Here is a 13588-nt window from a genome sequence, read left to right on the forward strand (position 1 = left end):
TAGATGAAACCCATAGAACGACTGGGTGTCCCCAAGAGAGGATGGATACACACTGCCCTACATAGTGCACTACTTTTCACCAGAGCCCTATGGGTTTGCCTGGTCAGAGGTAGTGGTATAAGTAAAGAATTGGGTGCTATTTGGGACACATGTCCAGGTGAAGGGTCACACATCCAGGTGAAGGGTCACACATCCAGGTGAAGGGTCACACATTCAGGGGAAGGGTCACACATCCAGGTGAAGGGTCACACATTCAGGTGAAGGGTCACACATCCAGGTGAAGGGTCACACAGCCAGGTGAAGAGTCACACAGCCAGGTGAAGGGTCACACAGCCAGGTGAAGGGTCACAGAGCCAGGTGAAGGGTCACACAGCCAGGTGAAGGGTGGTTGACATTCAGGTGAAGGGTCACATATCCAGGTGAAGGGTCACACGTTCAGGTGAAGGGTCACACATTCAGGTGAAGGGTCACACATTCAGGTGAAGGGTCACACATCCAGGTGAAGGGTCACACAGCCAGGTGAAGGGTGGTTGACATTCAGGTGAAGGGTCACACATCCAGGTGATGGGTCACACATCCAGGTGAAGGGTCACACAGCCAGGTGAAGGGTGGTTGGCATTCAGGTGAAGGGTCACACATCCAGGTGAAGGGTCACACAGCCAGGTGAAGGGTCACACATTCAGGTGAAGGGTCACACATCCAGGTGAAGGGTCACACAGCCAGGTGAAGGGTGGTTGACATCCAGGTGAAGGGTCACACATCCAGGTGAAGGGTCACACAGCCAGGTGAAGGGTGGTTGACATTCAGGTGAAGGGTCACACATCCAGGTGAAGGGTCACACAGCCAGGTGAAGGGTCACACATTCAGGTGAAGGGTCACACATCCAGGTGAAGGGTCACACAGCCAGGTGAAGGGTGGTTGACATTCAGGTGAAGGGTCACACATCCAAGTGAAGGGTCACACAGCCAGGTGAAGGGTGGTTGACATTCAGGTGAAGGGTCACACATCCAGGTGAAGGGTCACACAGCCAGGTGAAGGGTGGTTGGCATTCAGGTGAAGGGTCACACATTCAGGTGAAGGGTCACACATCCAGGTGAAGGGTGGTTGACATTCAGGTGAAGGGTCACAGATCCAGGTGAAGGGTCACACATCCAGGTGAAGGGTCACACAGCCAGGTGAAGGGTGGTTGACATTCAGGTGAAGGGTCACACATCCAGGTGAAGGGTCACACAGCCAGGTGAAGGGTGGTTGACATTCAGGTGAAGGGTCACAGATCCAGGTGAAGGGTCACACAGCCAGGTGAAGGGTGGTTGACATTCAGGTGAAGGGTCACACATCCAGGTGAAGGGTCACACAGCCAGGTGAAGGGTGGTTGACATCCAGGTGAAGGGTCACACATCCAGGTGAAGGGTCACACAGCCAGGTGAAGGGTCACACATTCAGGTGAAGGGTCACACATCCAGGTGAAGGGTCACACATCCAGGTGAAGGGTCACACAGCCAGGTGAAGGGTGGTTGGCATTCAGGTGAAGGGTCACACATTCAGGTGAAGGGTCACACAGCCAGGTGAAGGGTGGTTGACATTCAGGTGAGTGGTCTCTTGGTGATGTCCTGCTCTGTCAGGTAGTAGTTGAGGTATCCTCCCAGAGCGCTCACTGACACGCCTGTTATGTGACTGGAACAACCATCTGGAGGGAGGAGGGGAGATGGAACAGTAAAACATTATTGGAGCTGGGTTCTGTTTTTCTGAGTGTGTTTTTCTGGGCTTTCTGTGTGTGTGCGTGCATACGTGTGTGTGTGTGTGTGTGTGTGCGTGCGTACATGTGCGCGTGCTGTTTCTCTGTGTGTGTGTGCGCACGCGCGTGCTGTTTCTCTTTTTCTCTGTGTGTGTGTGTGTGTGTGTGTGTGTGTGTTTCTGTGTGTATGTGTGTGTGTGTGTGCGCATGCGCGTGCTGTTTCTCTTTTCTCTGTGTGTGTGTGTGTGTGTGTGTGTTTCTGTGCGTGCTGGTTCTCTGTGTGTGTCTGTATGTGTGCATTTTGGCCATGAATAACACCAGGGATATTCTTGACACACACCCTTCAACATTCTCTCTCTCCTCTTCACTCTTCTGTGGGGCTGTGTAAAACATCCCACTTCCTGATCCTGCAGCCTCAGAATGTGCTGCAGCCAATCGACTTTGAGAAAGTCAGAGAAACCAGCCAATCCACACAGCAGTACTGTGGAGAGGGAGGAAGTTATAGAAAGTAAAATCATGGTCTCGTTTTAAACAAACTACAACTCATAAAGGTTTTACATGTTATGTTTCTCTAAACACTGACTGTCATACTGCTTCATAGACACTCTAGTCTACTTGGAGTATACACAGATAGGCCCTGCTCTAATGTAGTGCTCTATATAGGGAATTGGGTGCCATAGATCTCTGGTCTAAAGTAGTGAACTATATAGGGAATTGGGTGCCATAGATCTCTGGTCTAATATAGTGCACTATATAGGGAATTGGGTGCCATAGATCTCTGGTCTAAAGTAGTGAACTATATAGGGAATTGGGTGCCATAGATCTCTGGTCTAATGTAGTGCACTATATAGGGAATTGGGTGCCATAGATCTCTGGTCTAAAGTAGTGCACTATATAGGGAATTGGGTGCCATAGATCTCTGGTCTAATATAGTGCACTATATAGGGAATTGGGTGCCATAGATCTCTGGTCTAATATAGTGCACTATATAGGTAATTGGCTGCCATAGATCTCTGGTCTAATGTAGTGCACTATATAGGGAATTGGGTGCCATAGAGCTCTGGTCTAAAGTAGTGGACTATATAGGGAATAGTGTGTAATTTGGGACTGACTGTTTTCGATGAAGATGTCCTGGGTCTCCCCGGTGAAGTTATTCTGTATGATGTCCATGTTTCCCTTCAGCATGTTGGAGCAGAATATCCCCTGGTACTGTCTCTCTGTTAGGTTAGCACGCGACGTACGCATGTCCCCCTTCAACATGGCAGAACAACCTCTCTGGGTTGGAGGGGGGCAGGGAGGGAGGAGGGAGGGAGAGAGAGAGGGGGTTAGGAGGGAGGGGGTTAGGGAGGGAGAGAGGGAGGCAGGGAGGGAGGAAGAGAGAGGGAGGAGGGAGGAGGGGGTTAGGAAGGGAGAGATGGGGAGAGATGGGGAGGTAAATTGGGGAAGACAGGAGTGGAGCATAGAAAGTTAGGTGTGTGTGTGTGTGTGTGTATGTATGTGTGTGTGTATGTGTGTATGTGTGTGTATGTGTGTGTGTGTGTGTGTGTGTGTGTGTGTGTGTGTGTGTGTGTGTGTGTGTGTATGTGTGTGTGTATGTGTGTGTGTGTGTGTGTGTGTGTGTGTGTGCGTCTGTGCGTGCGTGCGTGCGTGTGTGTGTGTTCTCACATTGGCTCCCAGCATGAAGTAGAGCAGCTGGTGAGAGAGGGAGTAGTTAGGACATCCAAACCTCGTCATTGTGTCACGACATGACTTGGTCACGATGCAAGGAGTCCCGTTGTTCTTCCTGACAAACCATCACATACAACATGCACAGGCACAAGACACACAAGCACGTACACAAATATACAGGCAGAAAAATGTATTAGCAACCTGGCCAACGGAAGCTGTAGGCCTTCTGGGTTTTATTGTTGTTTATTTATTGTTTATTGTTGTATGTTGTCTACCTCACTTGCTTTGGCAATGTTAACACATGTTTCCCATGCTAATAAAGCCCTTGAATTGAATTGAATTGAATTTATTACCCTCCTACTGCCACACTGAAATACATGAGATTTAGTGAGGCATCGCCCTGTGCCGCTCAAGAAGCGCGGTGTGTGTGTGTGTGTGTGTGTGTGTGTGTGTGTGTGTGTGTGTGTGTGTGTGTGTGTGCGTGTGTGTGTGTGTGTGTACCATGTTCCCAGTAGCAGGGTCATACACTTGTCGCTCTGCGTCTCATCGTAACACTCCATGGTTCGACCGGAGGAGTAGGCCAGAGAGGGATCTGTGGTGCTCCACTCATGAGGTACTGACCAGAAGGTCCAGCTCAACAGAGGCTCAAACTCTGAGAGAGAGAAAGAGAGAGATGAGAGAGAGAGATGAAAGTGATGAGAGAGAGAGATGAGAGAGAGAGATGAGAGAAAGAGAGAGAGAGAGAAAGAAAGAGAGAGAGAGAGAGAGAGAGAGAGAGATGAGAGAGAGAAAGAGAGAGAGAGAGATGAGAGGGATGAGAGAGAGAGAAAGAGAGAGAGAGAGCATGAGAGAGGAAGAGAGAGGGATGAGAGAGAGAGGGAAATGTAGAGAGGGGGAGAGAGAGAGAGGGAAAGGTGGAGAGGGGGAGAGAGTGAGGATAGGGAGGGAAAGAGAGAGAGGGGGAGAGAGAGCAAGAGAGAGGGATGAGAGAGAGAAAGAGAGACAGAGAGAGAGACGGAGAGAGAGAGAGAGAGATAGGGGGATGATAGAGAGAGAGAGAAAGAGAGAGAGCATGAGAGAGGAAGAGAGGGGGATGAGAGAGAGAGGGAAAGGTAGAGAGGGGGAGAGAGAGGGAAAGGTAGAGAGGGGGAGAGAGAGAGAGAGGGAGGGAAAGAGAGAGACAGAGAGAGAGACAGAGAGAGAGAGGTGTAGTAGTATTTACCTCTGTAGTATTTGGGGTCAGTCTTCTCCAGCTCGGTGACAGCCTTAGCCAGGCTCTGGTCCAACCTCCTGACCAGGGTTACCGTAGCGGTGCGCTGAGACCAGCTCAGAGGGTCAGTGTGGGGCCACGCTCTCACTGCTTCCTTCAACTCCGCTGGGGCCCGGAGAACAAGGACATGGAAAGAGATGTTTTGAAAAGACATCTGTAATTAATAAGTGACTGAAGTCATCTTTGGCTCTCCTATCTACAATGTTGACACACCCACAAGAACACAATAACAAACTTTGATCAACCATAAAGGTTTTGTATTTCATATCGACAAAAAATAATCACATCACATACTGTTTTCTTTCAAATCAACATGACACTGATGCCACATAGCCAATCAGACAGCCTGAAGACCGGTGCCGTGTTATGCGGGACATCGCAATAGCGGGAACGGGAAGCATTTGGTGCATGCTGACTTGCTGAGCCAGCAATAGTCTAACAAAACAACCACATAAATAAGACTACAATTTAATGTCCAGACATGTATCAAAAAATAATCCACGTTTCCTCGACATACAGTATATTTACTCGGATATTTGGATAGTCTATGTGCGCACTTGTATTCCGTTGGACCTGACGAAGGTCCTTGTGGATCGAAACGTCCTCATTAAAGGTGCTAATTAGGAGGATATATGATACACTGTATCAGATACAGTGTATGCTACAGTGTGCAGACCTTTCTGTTATCCCCCCCCCACTCCATATAGAATGATACTAGTGATAATAATGACGCTAGTATACTACTCACCCTGCAGGATGATGTACCCGACCACTCCGTCTAGGTTGATGTTACGGTGCTCTTGCTCCAGGAACGATGCGCTTTTGGCGAGACTGGCTAGAATCACATCAATGACCTCCTCCTGCGCCGCATTGGTGGCGGAGAAAACAAGGACAAAAAACACCTCTACCACAAACCTAGCCATGTTCTGATATAAGGCTACTAAAAGTCTAGCAATAGCCGCCCTAGGCTAAACCCCAAACGGTTGACGCAGCGCATATACCTGATTTGCAAGAGTGATTTGCAAGAGTGATGTGCTTGTTTGGCGAAAACGAGCTGTCACGTGGCTCGATCGATTGAGAAGCTGGGAATTCAGTTTTATTAAATTAGGCTAATGCAATGTGTGCTAGTTGCATTTCGTCCATATCGAAATGGTTTTATTCAAGGAATTTGATTCAATGCTTTGTAACTTCCTGGAGTAGCCAGAGCACATTCTAATCTGCCTGTGATGGAATTGGCAAATATAAAGTTATTATTGAGGGGGTACAGAAAGTGTGAGGGGGGGGGGGGGAGAGGGTGTCAAGGATGAGTCTTTTGGTAGACACTCATCAGACGTGTTTAATTAAATTAATGTTTCTATAAATGTCGTACATTTGCTGACAGAGATGAGGGGTGCAGGCATTCATAGTGTAAACCAAGACAGTTATTTTGTCCAATGTATAGCCTTGCCTACAGCGAAAACCAGATAAGGGAAATGAGTAGATCATGTCTGTGGTTTATGGCTACATGTAGTTACAGTCATATAGTTACATAGTACCGGTAGTTTAATAGAATCTCTATGGTACCTGTAGTTTAATAGAGTCTCTGTAGTTACAGTCATATAGTTACATAGTACCTGTAGTTTAATAGAATCTCTATAGTTACAGTCATATAGTTACATAGTACCTGTAGTTTAATATAATCTCTATAGTTACAGTCATATAGTTACATAGTACCGGTAGTTTAATAGAATCTCTATGGTACCTGTAGTTTAATAGAGTCTCTGTAGTTACAGTCATATAGTTACATAGTACCTGTAGTTTAATATAATCTCTATAGTTACAGTCATATAGTTACATAGTACCTGTAGTTTAATAGAATCTCTGTAGTTACAGTCATATAGTTACATAGTACCTGTAGTTTAATATAATCTCTATAGTATCTGTAGTTTAATAGAGTCTCTATAGTACCTGTAGTTTAATATAATCTCTATAGTACCTGTAGTTTAATATAATCTCTATAGTACCTGTAGTTTAATATAATCTCTATAGTACCTGTAGTTTAATATAATCTCTATAGTACCTGTAGTTTAATATAATCTCTATAGTACCTGTAGTTTAATATAATCTCTATAGTACCTGTAGTTTAATAGAGTCTCTGTAGTACCTGTAGTTTAATAGAGTCTCTATAGTACCTGTAGTTTAATATAATCTCTATAGTACCTGTAGTTTAATATAATCTCTATAGTACCTGTAGTTTAATATAATCTCTATAGTACCTGTAGTTTAATATAATCTCTATAGTACCTGTAGTTTAATATAATCTCTATAGTACCTGTAGTTTAATAGAGTCTCTATAGTATCTGTAGTTTAATATAATCTCTATAGTACCTGTAGTTTAATATAATCTCTATAGTACCTGTAGTTTAATATAATCTCTATAGTACCTGTAGTTTAATAGAGTCTCTGTAGTACCTGTAGTTTAATAGAGTCTCTATAGTACCTGTAGTTTAATATAATCTCTATAGTACCTGTAGTTTAATATAATCTCTATAGTACCTGTAGTTTAATAGAGTCTCTATAGTACCTGTAGTTTAATAGAATCTCTATAGTACCTGTAGTTTAATAGAGTCTCTATAGTACCTGGAGTTTAATAGAGTCTCTATAGTACCTGTAGTTTAATAGAATCTCTATAGTACCTGTAGTTTAATAGAATCTCTATAGTACCTGTAGTTTAATAGAGTCTCTGTAGTACCTGTAGTTTAATAGAGTCTCTGTAGTACCTGTAGTTTAATATAATCTCTATAGTACCTGTAGTTTAATAGAGTCTCTATAGTACCTGTAGTTTAATAGAATCTCTATAGTATCTGTAGTTTAATAGAATCTCTGTAGTACCTGTAGTTTAATATAATCTCTATAGTACCTGTAGTTTAATAGAATCTCTATAGTACCTGTAGTTTAATATAATCTCTATAGTACCTGTAGTTTAATAGAGTCTCTATAGTACCTGTAGTTTAATAGAGTCTCTATAGTACCTGTAGTTTAATAGAGTCTCTATAGTACCTGTAGTTTAATAGAGTCTCTATAGTACCTGTAGTTTAATATAATCTCTATAGTACCTGTAGTTTAATATAATCTCTATAGTACCTGTAGTTTAATATAATCTCTATAGTACCTGTAGTTTAATAGAGTCTCTGTAGTACCTGTAGTTTAATATAATCTCTATAGTACCTGTAGTTTAATATAATCTCTATAGTACCTGTAGTTTAATATAATCTCTATAGTACCTGTAGTTTAATAGAGTCTCTATAGTACCTGTAGTTTAATAGAGTCTCTATAGTACCTGTAGTTTAATAGAGTCTCTATAGTACCTGTAGTTTAATAGAGTCTCTATAGTACCTGTAGTTTAATATAATCTCTATAGTACCTGTAGTTTAATATAATCTCTATAGTACCTGTAGTTTAATAGAGTCTCTATAGTACCTGCAGTTTAATATAATCTCTGTAGTACCTGTAGTTTAATAGAGTCTCTATAGTACCTGTAGTTTAATATAATCTCTGTAGTACCTGTAGTTTAATAGAGTCTCTATAGTACCTGTAGTTTAATATAATCTCTATAGTACCTGTAGTTTAATAGAGTCTCTATAGTACCTGTAGTTTAATAGAGTCTCTATAGTACCTGTAGTTTAATAGAGTCTCTATAGTACCTGTAGTTTAATATAATCTCTGTAGTACCTGTAGTTTAATAGAGTCTCTATAGTACCTGTAGTTTAATAGAGTCTCTATAGTACCTGTAGTTTAATATAATCTCTATAGTACCTGTAGTTTAATAGAGTCTCTATAGTACCTGTAGTTTAATATAATCTCTATAGTACCTGTAGTTTAATATAATCTCTATAGTACCTGTAGTTTAATATAATCTCTATAGTACCTGTAGTTTAATATAATCTCTATAGTACCTGTAGTTTAATAGAGTCTCTATAGTACCTGTAGTTTAATAGAGTCTCTATAGTACCTGTAGTTTAATAGAGTCTCTATAGTACCTGTAGTTTAATAGAGTCTCTATAGTACCTGTAGTTTAATAGAATCTCTATAGTACCGGTAGTTTAATAGAGTCTCTGTAGTACCTGTAGTTTAATATAATCTCTATAGTACCTGTAGTTTAATAGAATCTCTATAGTACCTGTAGTTTAATATAATCTCTATAGTTACAGTCATATAGTTACATAGTACCTGTAGTTTAATAGAATCTCTGTAGTTACAGTATTATAGTTACATAGTACCTATAGTTTAATAGAGTCTCTATAGTACCTGTAGTTTAATATAATCTCTATAGTACCTGTAGTTTAATATAATCTCTATAGTACCTGTAGTTTAATATAATCTCTATAGTACCTGTAGTTTAATATAATCTCTATAGTACTGGTAGTTTAATAGAATATCTATAGTTACAGTCATATAGTTACATAGTACCAGTAGTTTAATAGAATCTCTGTAGTTACAGTCATATAGTTACATAGTACCTGTAGTTTAATAGAATCTCTATAGTACCGGTAGTTTAATAGAGTCTCTGTAGTACCGGTAGTTTAATAGAATCTCTATAGTACCTGTAGTTTAATAGAGTCTCTATAGTACCTGTAGTTTAATAGAGTCTCTATAGTACCTGTAGTTTAATAGAGTCTCTGTAGTACCTATAGTTTAATAGAATCTCTATAGTACCTGTAGTTTAATAGAGTCTCTATAGTTACAGTCATATAGTTACATAGTACCTGTAGTTTAATATAATCTCTGTAGTTACAGTCATATAGTTACATAGTACCTGTAGTTTAATATAATCTCTATAGTACCTGTAGTTTAATAGAATCTCTATAGTACCTGTAGTTTAATAGAGTCTCTGTGGTTACAGTCATATAATTACATAGTACCTGTAGTTTAATAGAGTCTCTGTGGTTACAGTCATATAATTACATAGTACCTGTAGTTTAATAGAATCTCTATAGTACCTGTAGTTTAATAGAATCTCTATAGTACCTGTAGTTTAATAGAGTCTCTATAGTACCTGTAGTTTAATATAATCTCTATAGTACCTGTAGTTTAATAGAATCTCTGTAGTTACAGTCATATAGTTACATAGTACCTGTAGTTTAATAGAATCTCTATAGTACCTGTAGTTTAATAGAATCTCTGTAGTTACAGTCATATAGTTACATAGTACCTGTAGTTTAATAGAATCTCTGTAGTTACAGTCATATAGTTACATAGTACCTGTAGTTTAATAGAGTCTCTATAGTTACAGTCATATAGTTACATAGTACCTGTAGTTTAATAGAATCTCTATAGTACCTGTAGTTTAATAGAGTCTCTGTGGTTACAGTCATATAATTACATAGTACCTGTAGTTTAATAGAGTCTCTGTGGTTACAGTCATATAATTACATAGTACCTGTAGTTTAATAGAATCTCTGTAGTTACAGTCATATAGTTACATAGTACCTGTAGTTTAATAGAATCTCTATAGTACCTGTAGTTTAATAGTCTCTATAGTTACAGTCAGATAGTTACATAGTACCTGTAGTTTAATAGTCTCTATAGTACCTGTAGTTTAATATAATCTCTATAGTTACAGTCATATAGTTACATAGTACCTGTAGTTTAATAGAGTCTCTATAGTACCTGTAGTTTAATATAATCTCTATAGTACCTGTAGTTTAATAGAGTCTCTATAGTACCGGTAGTTTAATAGAATCTCTATAGTTACAGTCATATAGTTACATAGTACCTGTAGTTTAATATAATCTCTATAGTTACAGTCATATAGTTACATAGTACCTGTAGTTTAATAGCATCTCTGTAGTTACAGTCATATAGTTACATAGTACCTGTAGTTTAATAGAGTCTCTATAGTACCTGTAGTTTAATAGAATCTATAGTACCGGTAGTTTAATAGAATCTCTATAGTTACAGTCATATAGTTACATAGTACCTGTAGTTTAATATAATCTCTATAGTTACAGTCATATAGTTACATAGTACCTGTAGTTTAATAGAATCTCTATAGTTACAGTCATATAGTTACATAGTACCTGTAGTTTAATATAATCTCTATAGTTACAGTCATATAGTTACATAGTACCTGTAGTTTAATAGAATCTCTATAGTTACAGTCATATAGTTACATAGTACCTGTAGTTTAATAGAGTCTATAGTTACAGTCATATAGTTACATAGTACCTGTAGTTTAATAGTCTCTATAGTACCTGTAGTTTAATATAATCTCTATAGTTACAGTCATATAGTTACATAGTACCTGTAGTTTAATAGAGTCTCTATAGTTACAGTCATATAGTTACATAGTACCTGTAGTTTAATATAATCTCTATAGTTACAGTCATATAGTTACATAGTACCTGTAGTTTAATAGAATCTCTATAGTACCTGTAGTTTAATATAATCTCTATAGTTACATAGTACCTGTAGTTTAATAGAGTCTCTGTAGTACCAGTAGTTTAATAGAGTCTCTATAGTACCTGTAGTTTAATATAATCTCTATAGTACCTGTAGTTTAATAGAGTCTCTATAGTATCTGTAGTTTAATATAATCTCTATAGTACCTGTAGTTTAATAGAGTCTCTATAGTATCTGTAGTTTAATATAATCTATATAGTTACAGTCATATAGTTACATAGTACCTGTAGTTTAATATAATCTCTATAGTTACAGTCATATAGTTACATAGTACCTGTAGTTTAATAGAATCTCTATAGTACCTGTAGTTTAATATAATCTCTATAGTACCTGTAGTTTAATAGAGTCTCTATAGTACCTGTAGTTTAATAGAGTCTCTATAGTATCTGTAGTTTAATATAATCTCTATAGTACCTGTAGTTTAATATAATCTCTATAGTACCTGTAGTTTAATAGAGTCTCTATAGTATCTGTAGTTTAATATAATCTCTATAGTACCTGTAGTTTAATAGAGTCTCTATAGTATCTGTAGTTTAATATAATCTCTATAGTACCTGTAGTTTAATATAATCTCTATAGTACCTGTAGTTTAATAGAGTCTCTATAGTACCTGTAGTTTAATAGAGTCTCTGTAGTACCAGTAGTTTAATAGAGTCTCTATAGTACCTATATTAATAGAATCTCTATAGTACCGGTAGTTTAATAGAGTCTCTATAGTACCTGTAGTTTAATAGAATCTCTATGGTACCTGTAGTTTAATAGAGTCTCTGTAGTTACAGTCATATAGTTACATAGTACCTGTAGTTTAATAGAATCTCTATGGTACCTGTAGTTTAATAGAATCTCTATAGTACCTGTAGTTTAATAGAATCTCTATAGTACCTGTAGTTTAATATAATCTCTATAGTACCTGTAGTTTAATATAATCTCTATAGTACCTGTAGTTTAATATAATCTCTATAGTACCTGTAGTTTAATATAATCTCTATAGTACCTGTAGTTTAATGAATCTCTATAGTTACAGTCATATAGTTACATAGTACCTGTAGTTTAATAGAATCTCTATAGTACCTGTAGTTTAATATAATCTCTATAGTACCTGTAGTTTAATAGAATCTCTATAGTTACAGTCATATAGTTACATAGTACCTGTAGTTTAATAGAATCTCTATAGTACCTGTAGTTTAATATAATCTCTATAGTTACAGTCATATAGTTACATAGTACCTGTAGTTTAATAGAGTCTCTATAGTACCTGTAGTTTAATAGAGTCTCTATAGTACCTGTAGTTTAATAGAGTCTCTATAGTACCTGTAGTTTAATATAATCTCTATAGTACCTGTAGTTTAATAGAATCTCTATAGTACCTGTAGTTTAATATAATCTCTATAGTACCTGTAGTTTAATATAATCTCTATAGTACCTGTAGTTTAATAGAGTCTCTATAGTACCTGTAGTTTAATATAATCTCTATAGTACCTGTAGTTTAATAGAATCTCTATAGTACCTGTAGTTTAATATAATCTCTATAGTACCTGTAGTTTAATAGAGTCTCTATAGTACCTGTAGTTTAATAGAGTCTCTATAGTACCTGCAGTTTAATAGAATCTCTGTAGTACCTGTAGTTTAATAGAGTCTCTGTAGTTACAGTAATTAATCATCACTGGTCGGCTACACTTTTTAGAAAAAAGGTATTCAAATAGGTTCTTCAACTGTCCCCATTTTGGGTTCCATGTACAACCCTCTTGGGAAAGGGGTTTACCAGGAACCCAATAGGGTTCTACCTGGAACCAATAGGGTTCTACCTGGAACCAATAGGGTTCTACCTGGAACCAAAAGGGTTCTTCAAAGGGTTCTCCCATTGTGACAGCTACAGAAGCCTTTTTGGTTCTATTCAGCACATTTTCCTCTAAGAGTTGTTACATTGTAACATCGTTGTATCGGTCTGTGTCCAGTGGTCCGGTCCAGCCACTCTAACAAACAGGGGCATATTCATTATGCCGATTCTGTTGGCAAAACGTTTTAATTAAACAATTTTAATTATTAATCAAATTAATAAAAAAATTAATTTAACATTTAGACATACATAGATACAAAACACTCGGCATGACTATGCAAGGAATTATTGCACAACAGTCAAAATTGAAAAAGATTTGTAAAAAAAACAGCAACATAAAACTCGACAAATGTTAATGACACCACACTTGCTCATTCATACCCACATGTTGCCACCCTATCAGTACTTCTACATATTGGTTCAATATTTGATTTATTTATTACGTTGTTTCTTATTTATTCTCATAATCAATAGCCATTGGTTTCATCCACTGTTTCCAATGCTTGTAAGACCCAATATGACTTCAGATTGTGTTATGGTGTTTGTAGCTGTAGCCAGATTTTTTGTCAATTTTTAAATAATAAAGCATTTGATTCTTCCATTCTCTTAGAGTATTTATCTTCAATATGTACACATG

The 13588-nt window shown here is 38.2% G+C and overlaps 1 protein-coding gene across 1 annotated transcript; it reads right to left on the reverse strand.

Annotated features, from left to right (window-relative positions):
- Positions 1-1052: 1052 nt before the first annotated feature.
- On the reverse strand, positions 1053-5798 carry LOC110494398 (UPF0764 protein C16orf89 homolog). The gene is made up of 7 exons (XM_036939373.1): positions 5422-5798; positions 4626-4778; positions 3905-4055; positions 3401-3518; positions 2848-3010; positions 2076-2216; positions 1053-1687 (listed from the first exon to the last, which is right to left on the reverse strand). The coding sequence occupies exons 1-7, from the start codon at positions 5594-5596 to the stop codon at positions 1584-1586; spliced, it is 1005 nt and encodes a 334-aa protein (XP_036795268.1). The 5' UTR covers positions 5597-5798; the 3' UTR covers positions 1053-1583.
- Between the last annotated feature and the right edge of the window lie 7790 nt (positions 5799-13588).

Source organism: Oncorhynchus mykiss, chromosome 12, assembly GCF_013265735.2.
Source record: "Oncorhynchus mykiss isolate Arlee chromosome 12, USDA_OmykA_1.1, whole genome shotgun sequence".
In the NCBI taxonomy this organism is placed as follows: domain Eukaryota; kingdom Metazoa; phylum Chordata; class Actinopteri; order Salmoniformes; family Salmonidae; genus Oncorhynchus; species Oncorhynchus mykiss.

What these genes read in the sequence shown, in the direction of transcription:
- LOC110494398 (XM_036939373.1), bottom strand. Translation starts at nt 5,596, where the DNA reads ATGGCTAGGTTTGTGGTAGAGGTGTTTTTTGTCCTTGTTTTCTCCGCC. An exon ending in CGGGTACATCATCCTGCAGG is followed by an intron (nt 4,779 to 5,421) that starts GTGAGTAGTATA and finishes TCCGGGCCCCAG; the next exon opens with CGGAGTTGAAGGAAGCAGTG. An exon ending in GGACATCTTCATCGAAAACA is followed by an intron (nt 2,217 to 2,847) that starts GTCAGTCCCAAA and finishes CCCTCTCCACAG; the next exon opens with TACTGCTGTGTGGATTGGCT.